At 52.6% G+C, this 15,683-nt stretch overlaps 5 protein-coding genes across 5 annotated transcripts; 3 read left to right on the forward strand and 2 right to left on the reverse strand.

Annotated features, from left to right (window-relative positions):
- Window positions 1-653: 653 nt before the first annotated feature.
- Window positions 654-3,408, forward strand: P152DRAFT_488164 (uncharacterized protein; the record flags this gene model as incomplete). The annotated part of the gene is made up of 5 exons (XM_033682112.1): window positions 654-1,473; window positions 1,521-1,596; window positions 1,646-2,074; window positions 2,127-2,318; window positions 2,369-3,408. 5 exons carry the CDS (start codon window positions 654-656, stop codon window positions 3,357-3,359), a joined length of 2,508 nt encoding a protein of 835 aa, XP_033533548.1. The 3' UTR covers window positions 3,360-3,408.
- A 1,067-nt stretch (window positions 3,409-4,475) lies between these two features.
- Window positions 4,476-8,038, reverse strand: P152DRAFT_37613 (uncharacterized protein). Its single transcript, XM_033675618.1, has 3 exons — window positions 7,604-8,038; window positions 4,947-7,551; window positions 4,476-4,894 (listed from the first exon to the last, which is right to left on the reverse strand). Exons 1-3 carry the CDS (start codon window positions 7,815-7,817, stop codon window positions 4,810-4,812), a joined length of 2,904 nt encoding a protein of 967 aa, XP_033533549.1. The 5' UTR covers window positions 7,818-8,038; the 3' UTR covers window positions 4,476-4,809.
- Window positions 8,039-8,469: 431 nt separating this feature from the next.
- P152DRAFT_37655 (uncharacterized protein) lies at window positions 8,470-9,133 on the forward strand. The gene has a single exon (XM_033675632.1). The coding sequence runs from the start codon at window positions 8,615-8,617 to the stop codon at window positions 8,993-8,995; it is 381 nt and encodes a 126-aa protein (XP_033533550.1). The 5' UTR covers window positions 8,470-8,614; the 3' UTR covers window positions 8,996-9,133.
- Window positions 9,134-10,583, forward strand: P152DRAFT_37664 (uncharacterized protein). The gene is made up of 2 exons (XM_033675635.1): window positions 9,134-9,820; window positions 9,874-10,583. Exons 1-2 carry the CDS (start codon window positions 9,272-9,274, stop codon window positions 10,420-10,422), a joined length of 1,098 nt encoding a protein of 365 aa, XP_033533551.1. The 5' UTR covers window positions 9,134-9,271; the 3' UTR covers window positions 10,423-10,583.
- A 625-nt stretch (window positions 10,584-11,208) lies between these two features.
- P152DRAFT_381794 (uncharacterized protein) lies at window positions 11,209-14,778 on the reverse strand (the record flags this gene model as incomplete). Its single annotated transcript, XM_033675741.1, has 4 exons — window positions 11,209-11,909; window positions 12,258-12,766; window positions 12,833-13,988; window positions 14,586-14,778. Coding segments are annotated over 4 exons (2,559 nt in total), but the record flags the coding sequence as incomplete, so codon positions are not given.
- Window positions 14,779-15,683: the final 905 nt, after the last annotated feature.

Genomic DNA, 15,683 nt, shown 5'->3' on the forward strand with positions numbered 1-15,683 from the left:
AATCGTCCGCACCCTCCCTTGATCCGCCCACACACTCTTGAGTTCCCTACCTTGTGTGCCCCATGGTCTTTGTCTATCCATCTCGTCCTGAAAGTCGCTGATTCCCCCTCCCCTACTCCTACTCCTACTCCCGCTCGCGCCGGCGCAGCTTCGTCTTGCCGAAATAAATCGAACATCATGACTGAGCAGGCGACGTTCATGGCTCAGGCGAGCGCAGGTTCGGCCTCTGGACCGGGCTCCGCGACATCCGCAGCCCACCCGAGTTTTAGAAGGTGAGTGATCCGCGTGGAGGGAGATCGTATAGATGCGGTTTTAAGGCCATCGGATTTTCTAACGACGTGGTTGAATGTATGCAGACAACGCGCTTCAAGAGCTTGCGAGGTATGTACGATCCACTCATGACGCCCTTTGTGGGATGATGCCTCGGTGCCGAGGCCACCGTTGAGAATTGCTTCAACTCGCTGAACAATGAACCATCGATTCGCTGACTCTTTTGGCCACTTGAACAGACTTGTCATGCACGAAAAGTAAGTCGCTCCAACCTGATACGTTCCCAAATGACGACCTGCCGGATCCTGACCGTCGATTCAGGTGCGATGCGATGCCGCCAGCCTCGGAGTTCCATGCACAAACTGCACCGCCTTTGGCATCGAATGTCGAATACCGACTCCGAAACGAAAGAAACCTCCGTCGAAAAGAGATGGCGACAGGTACACCAACCCGGAAATCGGGTAGCGGTGGATGCTGACAGAAACAGGGACAGCGACCAAACCGACGAACGATCCCCACAAGCCTCAGAATCACCTGGATCACTCGCGCATCGCGACAAAGCGGGCTACAACACCTTGGATGGGACCCCATCGACCAAGGTGGACGATGCCTACGCCGCCCAACTTGCCACACACAATGGGACCTACGTCCAATTCATGAAACCGAAATTCGCACGAGCACCGATCAAAGAAGCAGGCAGGGTCGCATATCTGGGAGAATCGTCGAATTTGACCTTACTAGTGCACGATCGATACGGCTCTACCGATGTCGTTCATTATCCGCTCCCCGACAACGTGCGAGGCGCGAAAGCCCGAGTCAGCGACTTGGATAACATGGAAGTCGAGATATTGCACCAACGGGGGGCCTTTCTCCTGCCACCTAGGGCGCTATGCGACGAACTAGTTGAAGCATACTTCAAATGGGTGGCGCCAGTGGTGCCAGTGATCAACCGGAACAGGTTCATGCGACAATATCGAGATCCCAAAAACCCGCCATCATTACTCCTATTGCAAGCTATCCTCCTGGCTGGATCCCGCGTTTGCACAAATTCGCAATTGATGGACTCCAGTGGCTCAACCACTCCAGCGGCAATGACATTCTACAAGCGAGCAAAAGCCCTGTACGACGCGAACTACGAGGATGACAGAGTCACTATTGTTCAAGCCGTCATCCTCATGGGATGGTATTGGGAAGGCCCTGAAGGTGAGTGGGCTGCGTACTCTGATTTTGGGTGTGAATCTGACTGGTAGTAGATGTGACGAAAAATGTCTTCTACTGGAGCCGGGTCGCAATTGTCGTTGCACAAGGGTCGGGGATGCACCGAAGGTATGACCACGCCCCCTCTTTGCGAAGGACGATTCTCACCCAGCTTTAGCGTCGAAGGAACACAACTCACTCGATCCGACAAGCGGCTATGGAAACGAATTTGGTGGACCCTGTTCGCTCGTGATCGGTCGGTTGCCGTTGCGCTGGGAAGGCCAGTTGCCATCAATCCTGAGGACTCCGACGTCGAGATGATATCGGAAGACGACTTCATCGAGGACGAGCCAGATCGACCCTCCGAATTCGCACCTGATCCAGTTCATGTCCAGTTTTTCATTCATTACGTCAAACTTTGTGAGATTATGGGTCTTGTCCTTTCTCAGCAGTACTCTGTTGCGTCGAAGTACAGACGGACGAACGCCATCGATCTTACGCACAGCGATATGGCTCTTGCCGACTGGCTCCAGCACTGCCCCAAAGAAGTGTACTGGGAGCGGCCGCGGCACCACTTCTGGGCTGGCTTGTTGCACGCCAATTATTAGTATGGGACTCTTCCATCCTTTCTAGATATCAGCACTAATGTTTCGGTCTAGTACGACGCTCTGCCTGCTACACAGAGCACATATGCCTCCTGCCGGATCTCCCAAACCGGGCCCGCAGAACGGTTTCCTGGAAGAGAGAGCATATCCATCGAGGAACATTGCGTACGAAGCGGCGGGAATGATCACCTCGATCATTGAAAGCTTGCAAGCCCATGACGAATTGAGATATACCCCTGCGTTCATGTGAGTATGACCGATACCATACCTGCCAATCTTTTCTGACTCCTTGATAGTGTCTATAGTCTGTTCTCTGCTTTGATTATGCACGTCTACCAAATGAGATCATCAAACAAGTCGGTCGTTTCTGCTACTGAGCAAAGACTTCAAGTTTGTATGAACGCCCTCAAGGAGGTTTCCAAGGTCTGGCTTGTAGCGAAGATGGTACATACTCTCTTCGAATCCATCCTTGGGAACAAACTCCTCGAGGAACGTCTCCAAAAGGCGGCTGGCAAACGACACAAAAAGCAACCGAAGATGAAGGAAGATCCTTCGACGTCGAAGCGGAAATTTCATGACATGGATGTGGGTTTCAATGGTCCGCCTGCCCCGCAAGTTTCTTACGAGCGCTCGCGCCCACAGACTCCATCCGGTGTCCCAGCGCCACAAGAAGAGCAACCGCAGGCAGCACCGCAGCAAGCGCAGTCCGGTGCTTCCCAGCAAACGATGCCAACCATCACATCCGCTTCGCCCCATCTGCCACGACAGAACACTGATGCGTTCATGGGCGGACCGACGAACTCTCGTGGCGATACGCGTCCTACCACTCCTTTCAACCCCAGCTTCTCATACCCGGGGACCCCACCCGACCTCTTCCTCGTCACGCGCAACTCGCCGAACATCTCGCACGACGTCTGGCAGAACTTCCAGCCCGACCAGCTCTTCCCCGCCGACACCGTCTCGTTCCCGCAGATCTCGCCGGCCACACAGTCGATCGTCGATCCGCAGCTGTCCCGCCAGCAGTCCATCCCGCAGCATATTCAAATGCAACCTGGCGGCAGCCAGATGCCCACTCAGCAGCAGATGCAGAATGACATGCAGATGAACCCCGGGATGACGCCGCACCAGAACGATCCGCAGAGTTGGAACACCCACGTCGATGCGATGAACCAGGGATCGGGGAATGAGGATACCTGGAGTAACAGTAGTCGGGGTGGCCCGATTGTGCCTATTGCCTTGAATGTGGAAGACTGGTACGTTATATTTTCCCGCTCAACACTGATCTGAGCATCCGTGGCTTGTTCTGCCTCTTCTTGAATGATTCTAACCCACATGAAAAAGGTTCCATTTCTTCGGGATTCACGGCGATGCAAATGGCCTGAACGGGTTCTAATGCTTATGCTATCACGGAAAAGCACCATGGTCGTCAAGAAACGGGCCTAATCAGTCGATTTATGTGTACATCGACGAATTCGGCTACGCGAGTCCCGAGGCCATGGTTCATCGCCACCGGACCACCTCTCGATTGGAATTCATTTCATCCGAGCCGCCGAAGTTGAGATTGCAATCGTGATACAGGACATGCTCATAACCCAAAAGATGGAAAACGGAAGAATCACGCTATCCTTACTTCCGGTCTGCCGAGACTGAGATTTGTCACCTCCCCCGTGCTCTTCGTTGTCCCCATTCGGAGCGAACCCTTCACGAACAGCTGGTTCCCGGAATCCCCCAAAAAAATTCTGCTGACAATATTCTCTCGTGGCGAAATATGGAATATGCAATTGATATATATGCGCTCTTTTTACGGTTTGATATTTGGAAATATCCGCAAGTGAGGTATATGGATTATGGGGTCGCTCATTATGGACAATCTAGTTAATGCTGCACGAGAAATGATGGGGGAGTCCACTCGCGTTTCCATGCGGTCATTCCGTTTCATTTTCAAACGATTGCGTTCGACGTTCTTCTGCACAAAATTGCAAGGTTTTCAAATGTATGATATATGTACGCTCGGTCCGAGCCAGATGAGAATGCCAATAGTTTCGGTTGGTATCAATATCACCCGATGACCTCCACTGAATATCGTGAAGCGCTTCAGGGGGTCTCCTTGTCATTTCATTGTTCCACAATGGTTCCGCAGAACCATGTTACATACAAGTCGTTCAGACGGATCGGATCTTGTGCGTGAGAGATCGGACAGGAGATATGTGCGAGCTCCAGTTCATGTAACGCCGGCTGCGCTGCCGATCACCCTGGACGTTCCAAATCAATCAGCGGTTCAAGGCTGAGCTGAATCTTCCCTCGCTAATCCCTATCGGCGTGATCGCACAACATGGTGACCGTGCTTCGAGGATCGATCAGAATGCCATGGATTAAGATCGCCCCTTTATTCCTGGTAGCGACCCGAGGCCCGTAGTTCACTCGTAACGCATCTCCCGTTTCCTGACGAAGGGGTGGTCGGTAGATGAAGCGCAGAAGACTGAGTTCGGTATTGTACAGATGGGCCAGTCGTGAGATCTGCATCGCAGTGCCATGGTGGCTGTTGGATGAAGTAACAGTAGGTCTCATGCTTTGGTGTTTGTGTGGACTTGAAACCATCCTCATTGCCGATGTGTTGCGCCCAGCTGACGCACTGTACCAAGTCGGGCAGCTCAAAGGTCGAGTGGCGAATCCATTCGAGGTACTAGATTCCATAAAACGGTATTGTTCGAAGGTATCAAACATCGTTTACTGAATATTACAGAGCCCATTCGCTATGGTCGTCGGTAGGAAGCACAAATGGCTCGTCAATGCGCTTGACGGCCATTTCACTGCACAAAACACTGCGACAAATCAGTACCAGTCCGTTAAATGCAACTGATCGGTGTGACTCACCAAGCACTCGCGACAAGCGCGTCGAGTTCTTTGATCAGCTTCTCCCGGCTCGCGCCTAGACTCGTCCCTTTACTCACTTCCACCTGTAGTTCTCGGATACGGCGACTGCGACCAATGCCTGCCTGTTCGACTACCATATTCCCTAGACAATCTCCGTGGAACGCATGCTGGCACGCGAAAACGAAGAACTGCCTGGATAGCAACGGCAGCCTGCAGATATAGCATCGCTCCCCGGGTTCAACGATTGCATATCGTTGGTCGAGTGCCTTGATGTCGGTCTTGATGTGCTGAGCAGTCACGGCGCTTTCGTCCATCTCTTTCTTGAGCTCGTCGATATGCCGGGAATATTCTTCCAGAGCTACACAGATCTCTTCCTTGAAGTCGTCGATGACGACAAAGTCAGGAAACAACGGAATAAGGTCTTCAATCCGCAGCAGCTCGCAGCGCTTCAGGAACTCGATCGCGGTCTTGACGCCGCTCGACTCGGAGATTACCTTCTTGGCGACGGCGAGCCAGAGTTTGCGGCGAAGGCCCGGGTTGTTGATGGGTTTATCTGCAATGGAGCTCGCTAGCTCGATGGCGTCATGCTTGAGTGCTAAATCGACCGCTTGGACATACTGGCCCATTGAGTTGTAGATGTGTACACATGAATGCACTCGTTTGTGCTGAATACAAAGCCGCAGAGCAAAGTCCGCGTCGTAGTTTTGTTCCTGCGCATACGATTGTGCTTCAAGGTATGTCAAAAGGGCGGACTCATCTTTCGAAGGATGAGCAGCGTAGATGGATATGAGAGTATTGTGGATCGCGGCGTCAATGGATTGACGTTGGTTGATCTCATAGGAGAGGTAGCGGATCGCCTGATTCTGGCTTAACGGGACATCGGCAAGTTTGTTGTAGTTCAGCAGCGCAGGAATGAGCCGCCTTGCCTCGAGATTGGATTGTCGCATCAGGATATCAACCGTCTCCACTGGCACATTCGCCATGAGCACAGTGCTGTACTTATAGAAGATCTCCGGTTCGGTTTGCTTTCTTAGGACAGCGAGACTTTCAGCCCATCTTTCCCTTTGAACCCAGTAAGAGAGCACATAGTTGTAGTCATTCACAACCGTAGCAAAGTGCAGGAGTTCCTCCTCCCTGCCATGGCTGCTGATGATATCATACGTGGTCTTCGGATCTAAATCTGCCTTGTGCCGTAACACAAAGTCTTGAAACTCACGGCGGATGACGGCAAGCTGATCTTTGCTATCTGCAGTGTTCATACCCTCGGTGAGTTCGGCTTTCGAAGTGATGGCATCATCTAGGGTATTCAACTTTGCCATATAAATCTCGATGAGCCAAGTCGCCAGCATGATTCGCTGCATGGTCGACGTTCGCTTCATCATGGAAAGCTTCGTGGTCAGGTATGCGCGGAGCGCGTCTTGCTCGCCATTGTCTATGAAAGTCAATGCGACTTGTTCGAAGGGTTTCGAACTTCTCCCGTAGACGGTGGCTGCTTCCAGATATTGGCCTTTCTGTACAAGATAATCTCCCGATGCGGTCGCCACTGCGTCCTTTTCGGTGGCACTCTTTGCATGTTGCGATGCGGCCTCGAATTGCTGTTGTTTGAGGAGGATTTTCCAAATATCGCGGCCTTCGTCATTCGCAACGATTTCGAATATAGTTTGCTCAGTGAACAACCAGAACGTGTTCTTGGTGAGATCAGCAACGAGACCCAGTGCCTTCTCATCTTGCTCCAGAACCGGTTGGTCGTAGACAACCGAGTGGTCGAGCTGGTTAATCGCAACAATTCGCCCCTCCACGAGTTGAAGGATGTGCCACTGGCTGAGCATCGTCGATGAAATAGTCGGGTAATTGTTCTTTCTGCGGCCACTCGTACCTGGCAGAGGAATCTGGTTTCTTGCAAGTAGTTTTGACTCCGCGAACACTTTATTGCCAAGACTCCCGATGTCATCTGAAGCGGAGAGCTTGCCGTGCAAGATACCCTGCGAGGAAAGCCAGGCGTATAATCTTTCGTAGCCTTCTGTTATTGATAAATACATCTCCTGGGGTTGTGGCGATACTGTCAAGGAAGACGGTGCTGTTGAGCTCGCTTGGGCTGCTTCGGACACGGCGGGGTGTTCGCTATCGAATAGCTTGGAGAAGATGGATCCGCTTCCTTCATGACCATGCCTCCCGGCCTTTCCCACGAAATGAAGAAGTCTATTGGGAGTTGCGACAAGGACTCTCCTTGTGTCCGCCCTGCCTGGTACCATTTCGGTGAAAAGGCCCGTTACAGGGCCGTCGGGGCATTTATAGACCTGTTTGAGATACTTCTCTTCCCTGCGATAGAACTCCTGGGATGGCTCGATGTATACTTCATACACATTTCCATCTCCTGATCCAATCAATATTTCCCTGGTCGACGCGGTTGGGTTCGAGGGACTCCACGCAACACATTCTATTGGGACTCCCTTCAGCCGGGAGAGCACTTTCGGCTGCCGGGATTGTGAATGTAGATAGAAGTTCTCGCTGAGGGAGGTAGTGATGATCAAGTGGGATGCGGTCGGATCCAGGAACATGAGACGGATGACGCCAATTTCGGAAGCCTTCTTGGGAAGATCAATATCTGGAAGACAGTCAATCCTAGGCCCTTCCGCAGTCCAAGTGTTTGCACCTACCGTCAATGTCCTCGGGGCTATCGAGGTCTATCCGCAATATCCTACCAGAAGACAGGGCAAGAATGAGGACATTGTCGGCCACCTGTGCGGCGACAAAGTCGGATGAGACATCAAACTGCAACGATACCCGTTCGACATTGAATATTGGAAGACTCGTCTCGGAGAGCTCCTGCATGGCGGTTGGATAACTGACTGCGGCAGCGTGGAAGGCCATGTCTATTCGAAGAGGCGGGTGAAGCTCACGATAGCGTGGCTTGTGGATAGAGACATATCACAAGTGGCGGTTATTGCATTCGCTAGCTTGTAAAGACATTGATGGCAACAGCTCATCTGGAGCTGTAGTGGAAGGTCGGATAATAGCTCATCGATGGTCTGGAGCTATTGCTCAGTGAGGAGAGTGAGGTCAGGGTCAGCAGGCATTAAGGCAGCAGTTTAGGCAGCCTCCGCGGTGATTATCGCCTCATGTCCTCGTCACCCTGCCTGCGTGTTATGTAAGGCAGAAGCAGCGATTAAGGCAGCAATTAGGGCAGCGATTAAGGCATAAATTAATCGCAATACTAAGTCAGCGTTCGTCCAACTACAGGTGCCATTAGCGCATATATCTCCTCGCTAATCACGTGAGGTGCCACGATATTTCACCGGACGACTTAACGGAAATTGGGATGATGATCCTTCGATGATCCTTCGATGATCTTCGATTACCGGGGCGGAATGCAGCCATTGAGATCCAATCAAGTGAATCGTGATAGCCTAGAAAGTGGGAACATACTACATGTACAGTAAGTCAATGAGACCAACGGTCAGCGCTTAAGTTAACAATAGTAATAGATTCGCTCAATTGCTGATCACTGTTAAGTGGTAACACCACCGTCCAACATCAACACTGTTCCAGGCGAACCTGGATTATTGCACTTGTTTCGTCTTCGAAGCATTACCATTTTTTCACTATAAGTAAGAGTATTACCGTACTGATGATTGCATTTTGATTTTCGATGCCCGAATTTAATATGTATGGTGTTATTATATCATGGGCTGCGCAACAAGTCTGATTTTAGCAGAGGTCGAACTTATGCCACATGTGTGTATGTGAGCAGGTGGCACCTCACCATGTGCATGTTCTTCAATCTTCAGAGTTCAGCCCTGGGCCGTGGCCCATCCCGTATCCGAGGGTCAGTGTTGAATCCGCGCCTTACGAGATTCAATTATGGTGGGGCAACTTTATATGTGTCAACTGTGTACTGTGTAGCGTGTACGGATACGCCGTACGGAATACAGTGCAGAGATGACCCGAGGGTGGGGCCAAGCCGCCCAGCTAGGGGCATTGACGGTGCTGCGTACGTAGTACATTCTACCATGGAGACCTCCCGGCCCCCCCTCCTGGAACTGATCTAGGGGCCGAATCCTTCTCCACAGCCCCCTAAACGCTGACTTCGTGCATCGGTAACTGTTCGATGACGGATATGATCAACAGCAACGGTGAGACTCTGGAGAGTGGAAACTCAGCCGTGTAACTTTGCACCTCTACCGTGTGACTTTGCGCCCCTATATTCTTTCTTCCTCATCAAAATATGCATCGAGCAGCAACAGTTCCCACCGTCCCATCGTCTTTCACTGTACGACTGAATTGAGTGAAAACATAATCGATCCCGTTCGCCTTACTTAGGAGCTATGAGTACGTCCGACGGGTCTCAGACCTTCGACAGTAATACTTGGTATCATCTCACGGAAACTCGTGTCGACGATGACCCGACCGAACAGTTCAAGTCGTCCTTGCAGATATTAGACGAGGGCGGCCTTCGAGTTTTCCAATGGAAAGTGCTAGGAGACAGCAGCAACCCGCACTTGTGGCAGTTTCAACCTATCGACAATATTCCGAATCGATATCAGATCCGCAACGGCAAAACCACTACCCGCCGACAACTGTCGGTATGCTTTAATCCAAATGAGGAAGATAAAAGCAAATCACGACCATGTATGGCTGAGTCGGCGAATGTGGATGAGCAAAAATGGGAGTTCATCCCATGGGGCGACGTCATTGGATCGTACAAGATCATAAATGCGAAGAATGGGAGCGATTACAACGTGGATGTGCATCCCGGAAGTGCGCTTTTTATGTCCAGCGACCTAGACGAATCGGTACCGAGACCAGCGCAGCGATGGCTGATATCGAGCTACACCACTGTCAATGATGGCATATATTCGACAACAGTCGTAGGGGTAAGTCTCACCATCGTGATGATCTTTTGGATCAGGTTTGACCAGGAATATAGGGCTCGAAAACCGCATCCTCTTCTCCTGCATCCACAAGTGCCATACCAACCACTACCTCTCCATCGCCCGAATCAACTTCAACCGAGCCGGCCGCCGAGCCGGCCGCCGAGCCGGCCGCCGAGCCCGCCTCCGAGAGTTCATCTTTGTCAGCAGGCGCAGCAGCTGGTATCGGGGTTGGCGTGGGTCTTGCCGTGATATTCGTTGTGCTTGGCGCGCTGTTTCTGATATGGCGCAGGCGTGGAAAGAAAAAGGCGGGGGCAGTCGTCGAATTGGAGAGTCCAGCCAACCCGGAGGCGCCTCCTGCTGAACCAAAGCCCGCCGCCTTCGGGTATTACTCTCCTGGCTCCGACACGGAGAAAAAGACCGCAACTGTGCCGCTGCAGGAGGTGGAAGGCTCGCAAGTGCAGGAGATGGAGGGATCAAAACCGGATGCCGCGCCCGCGTCCCAACCTCTCTCGCCCGCACCCCAAACTCTCTCGCCCGCATCCCCTCAACAAACCCCTCAACAAACTGTCTCGTCTGAATCCCCCCAACGTTTCTCAACCTAAACATTAAGTTTCTCCTTCACACCCCCCCTCTCTCGGGCGCTGTACATATACCTTGCCACGCATTTACATCTGGGAGCACGGCATTGCGTGTGGTCCTAGGGATACCCCACGGTTCCATGTGAGGAACACTAGTCAGAATACACTGGTAATGGAATTAGGAGCTTCAAGTGGTGTTATAATTGCAGATTTCGGATTGCTTGAAACAGGAGACGCTTTCGCTAAAATGCTACATTCATGCCGGATTGTGATCTTTGCACGCCCATTCATTCCCAGGGATATATTTCAAACACATATTCCTCAGACATAACGAATCCAATCATATCAACGTTGGTCTGGAAACCCCTGGTAACCGTGCAGAATGCCTGTTCCAGAGCCCATTGACCACTCCGGTTCCTGAACCCCCAACTGGCCCGGGTGTTGACCGTTGGTGTGATTAACCTCTTCATTGTCGTTCTCGTCCTCATCCGCCTGGTAATCGTCCTCCATACTAAGCACTCCCATCGCGTAATGAATCCGAGCAGTCGGGTTGGAGAGAGCGGATTTTCTATCCAACTTGAGTTTCTCCAATGGATCAATCTCATCTTCTAGAGGCTGCGTTGGATTGCTGGGGGCGTTTGGAGCGCCCGATTGCGAGCCCATTGGGATCTCGTTTCCAATAGCGCGTCCGAAATGCGGTATGTGGCTTTGTCCTCCCGCTGAAGATGAACTCTGCTGAGGCGCCTCCCTGCTCTTCTTGTGAGGAACAAGCGAAGCCCGAGGCACAACATTGAATCCGCGAGTATCCCGCCGTGTGTAAGGAGGACCACCTCTGAGCGCTGCATTTTCCCACGCACTCTCGCATCCCATCGCAATGGCTCCCGCACTTTGAAATCCCGTTCGCCTGTGGATCATGAGAACCCGGTCGACGAGCCATTCACGTTGACTGGGATCCATGAATTGGATGCCAGCGAAGAACAGTGGCACCGTGATCTCATAAATGGCAGCTCCAAGGGACGGGTTGAGCGGTGCGTGGGGGGCGCCGGACAAGTTCGTACTGCCCATTCCTCCAGCGCTGTCAATAATCCCTGCTGCAACGCGACCGATTTCTTGCGCACGTTGGGCAGTTTGGTGCCCTGAAACTGCGGCAGCCATCATCGCCGCTGGTGGCATGGTAGGGTGTGATCTTTGGAGGATGAGATGGCACATGTGATAAAGGCCCCATACCACGGCCCTATCAAAGGAGCGGTATTGCATTGCAGGACCGAAAGGGGTGTGGACTGTAGGGGCGAATTCCGGGGAGAGTGGCTGGAAATTCGGACCCAGCTCCATCTCAAAAACCGTTAGCGCTTTCAGAATGCTGTTCCATTCCTCCAGGGCAGCCGCAGTCGCGGCGGGAAGGTCGGCAATATCTCTGGCCTTTTTGGAGCTTGTAGAAGAGCTGTGTGAGGCGTCGGAGCGTGATGAGGGTGATGAAGGTCCGGCACGGGGAGGACGTGGAATGAACCGAGCTTGTTTGCGGGCATCGTTGTTCTTGTATGCGGAAGGCATATGTCCTCGTGTCACTGGCGCCATGCCGAAAAATGGAGGAGGCGCCATGCCAGGAGGAGGCCCATTTGGTGGTCCACCCAATCCAGGAGGCCTCGCGCCTGGAGGAGGCCCATTTGGTGCCCCACCCAATCCAAGGGGCCCTGTGCCTGGAGGCGGCCCGCCCGGTTGACCTTGCGGATGTCTGGTGAAGTTAGGGGACGCGTGAGGGTTCGAAGGGAGCGGCGGGCCCGTTGGCTGGGTTCTTGGAACTCCACCACGGTCCGGTTGCGACACCTGTGGCCCTGCTCCCGCACCCAGAGAGGCATCACGTCCTGCTGGGAAAGCATTGGGGTCCACACTTGGTTGATTCTGGCCAGGCCTGCCAGCCATGCCGCTCGGAGGCCCTCCTCGGCCCATCCCAGGGGGCGGGCCGGGAGTTTTCCATTGGGGTCCGAACGCTTGCAGTTGGCGAGTCTTCCTTGGTCGATCTCGCGCCGCGAAGTCGGAGATGCGCCCAAGGAGCAGGATCAAATGATCATGGGTCCCGTATACAGCAGCCTTGCCCAACTTGGCTCGTGGCGGACAGTCCGTCCACTTGTCGTACGACATGAGTAGCGGTTCTCCGCTGATAATGCTTTGATAAGCATCCTGTCGGCAGTACCACCAAAAGAGGTCTTGGTAGATATCGTAATGATCCAGGTGAAAGCCTTTCTTTGGGTTGGTTCGGCCCTGAGATGAAGATCCTTCCGGCTCCACCTGCCCAAAATCATCAAAACGGACCTCCCTTCCAACTAAAGTGCTGAGCACGCCTTCGTCAACCTCATTCGGGGCATCTTTTCTAGGCTGACTATGGAAACTGCTATTGGCCATTAAGTCCGGCATTAGCTGGGTAGACATAGACAACTGTGCGTCGTGGCTCAAGGAAATATGCCAGTCGGACATTCCCTTGTGGTTCTGTTTCTGGGAAGCCTCTGCTTCACGAGATTTTCTGAGCTGCTTCGTCATGCCCACATAGTCGATCTCTACAATCAGCTTCTGTGCGCCCTGAATATGCGTGCTCCATCTCATATGTTCTCCCGCCATGACCTCATAGAACCCAAGAAGCAGACTCGCAGCCAGAGTTGTTGCTTGATGCCGCTTGCTCTCGTCAGATAAACGCTTGTTGATCCGCTTTATGGCGTAGCCATAATGCTTCAGACTTGGCATTTCGCTAGCGCCCTGCAACTTTGCGATATGCAAGCTACCAAGCGCAAGCATGACTTGAAGCAGCGCCTGGTCATTAATAGCAAGGACCGGTAATGTATACGTCCACAGGTTCTGCTGGCTTCGGGGTATGTGGACTTCTGAAAACAGGCCACTTGCATTTCCAGGGTTTCGTTCATAAATGCTCAGACTGGGGCCGGTCGCGTGTATGAAATGGGCAAAGATGCGACGAGTCGCTTCATTCTTGAGCGGATTCGCAGCATACTCCGGATGATAGATGTCGAGGAGATCCGGCGTGAGGAATGCATCGTATCCCCGCGTCGAGAAATCGGATATGCTTTGCTTGTGCAGCGCTATAAGCGAGTTAAAGTCGTGGTTTTGGTTGGACGCAAGTTCCAGGGCAAACGCTTGGTCGTCCTCTGGCTCGACATCGAAGAAGTCATCGTCGTGAGATTCGACGGCCCCGGCTTCAAGGATGTCCTGAGCGGTAGTTCTCGGGAACCATACAGCTGAGGCCGGATGAACGTCTGTGGCGCCGGAAGAGAATGGTATGTTGTAGGATTTCTGGCTTTCCGAGGTCATGGGGGTTGTAGCGGACGTCTGAATGGATCCGTCAACACTGGGCCCGGAATCTCCGGTAGTTTGCGGCGCCGGCGGGAGATTCTGGAAGGAGCCATCATTAATAGGAGGAGAGATATCGTCGGAATGAGAAGGGGGGATGAGCCTTGTTTGTTGGCTTGACTGCCAAGCATGGATCGCGTTGAAGGAGTCATGTTCGAGCCCGTGGCCGGATGCGGTTGGCAACGATGGCTGCGCAGAGGATTGAGGATGAGTGGATGGGTATGATGAAGTCTGGTCTCGGACTTGAGATGGTTGGGATGCCGTGAACGATGGTTGGCTGAGGTAAGGCGGGTTAGGCGCAGACGCAAACTCAGGTTTTATATCCACAGTAGTTGATGGCCCTGGATGGGAGTCCTGCGGCTGGATAACAAATTGATTTTGATACCCTTGGATACCATCCATCCCAGGGGTCTGTGGAGGTGCCGTCCAAGACGATGAGAGTTGGGGCGGGGTGAAGTTATTGTTCTGACCGAATTTCGCCACATGCTGCTGATCGCTGGATTGGGTACTCGGAGGTGCTTGATATTGAGCAGGGAAAGGAAATACGGTGGTTAGACCTGAGGGAGGTGGACCTGGTGCATTTATGAAGATGCCATGAAACGGCTGCTGATGTGACGAGGAAACAGGCGCGAAACTCGCAGAGAAGGGTTGTACGGTAGGCGGCGCGGGGTTTGACTGGGCATGATTCATAGAGAGGTCTTGAGTGAATCCGTAACCCCCATAACCGGCTGGGGCGCTTTGCAGAGGGGTCGCTATGGGGGACTGTTGCGAATGTCCCTGGACCTGCGAAGGTTCCGGTCTATACTCGCGCAGAGCACTTCCTGGCATGCCACCGGTGTGGTATTGAAGCGTATGGATTCCAGTATTACTAGGCCAGTTGTCTATCGGAGGCTTGAATATCACTCGCTGGTTGTAGCCTTCGCAATGCCGTTTCGACTTGATGCAGTTTCCGCACACCGGCTTCTCTTCGCCGCATTTGATTCGACGTTTCCGACATGTCAGGCAACCTGTCTTCGTCCGCTTTCTTAACCGGGGATTTGGTGCGTTGGGTCTCGAGGACATGGGCTCGAAGCCCTCCATCTGCGAAGGGACATGCGCCTGGACTTCGGCCATACTCGTGGGTATGCGATCGCGAGTTCGAGTCCGTTCGTGGAGGGTGAATGCACGGAAGGGATGAGATATCCTGGATTCCTGTCCTTCCACGAGAGGAACGATAGCGTCTGATATATTCTCTCAAAGGGCCGTAGGTGTATTAACCTGTCGAATCACTTCATGAGTGTCTGGATGTGCAAGATCATCCAGGCGAGGCAATTCCTAACGCGACATGGTCGTTGGTGTGGCCAGAACAGCCATTGAAGCTGGTAAGTCCAGGGTTCCTGGAAGACAAAGAAACCACGTCAGTCGCCCTTGAATGAACAATGGCGAAGGTAAGTGCAAAAGAAGACAGAGTTATTCGAGCAGGACTTGAGCAAAGAAAATGAGAAAATGAAAGCCATTCAAAGGGGCAATTGTTGCGAACTGTGAAGGAGACAAGGTTAGGTTAAACCGGGCCGTTCTGCGGGGGGGCAGTCGATACAGATCCGGGTATCGACTCCTGGGTTGCGCTAAGTATTGTGAGTCAACTGCGCGGGCCTACGGGTGACCAGTGCTGCATATCGGGATACCAAGTAGTAAGTTAGTTAACTAAGTTAAGTTAGACTGTTAACTTAGTTAGTAGTTAGTCAGGTAAGTAATAAGTTTAAACTTAAACCGCCACTATATCCGGCTAGGTGCATCTCCGTCCTATGAAATACTGTGTACAGACAAGTGTTGTCGTATGTACTGTGCACTGCAGGATTATCGCCGACTGCCGCCTCATCGTCCCCGCCCTACCATCAAACGGTGGTCCCCGAAACAGGAAGCACAGAGGAAACCAGGACGACACCAAGCGC

Source organism: Eremomyces bilateralis (genome assembly GCF_010015585.1).
Source record: "Eremomyces bilateralis CBS 781.70 unplaced genomic scaffold P152scaffold_11, whole genome shotgun sequence".
In the NCBI taxonomy this organism is placed as follows: domain Eukaryota; kingdom Fungi; phylum Ascomycota; class Dothideomycetes; order Eremomycetales; family Eremomycetaceae; genus Eremomyces; species Eremomyces bilateralis.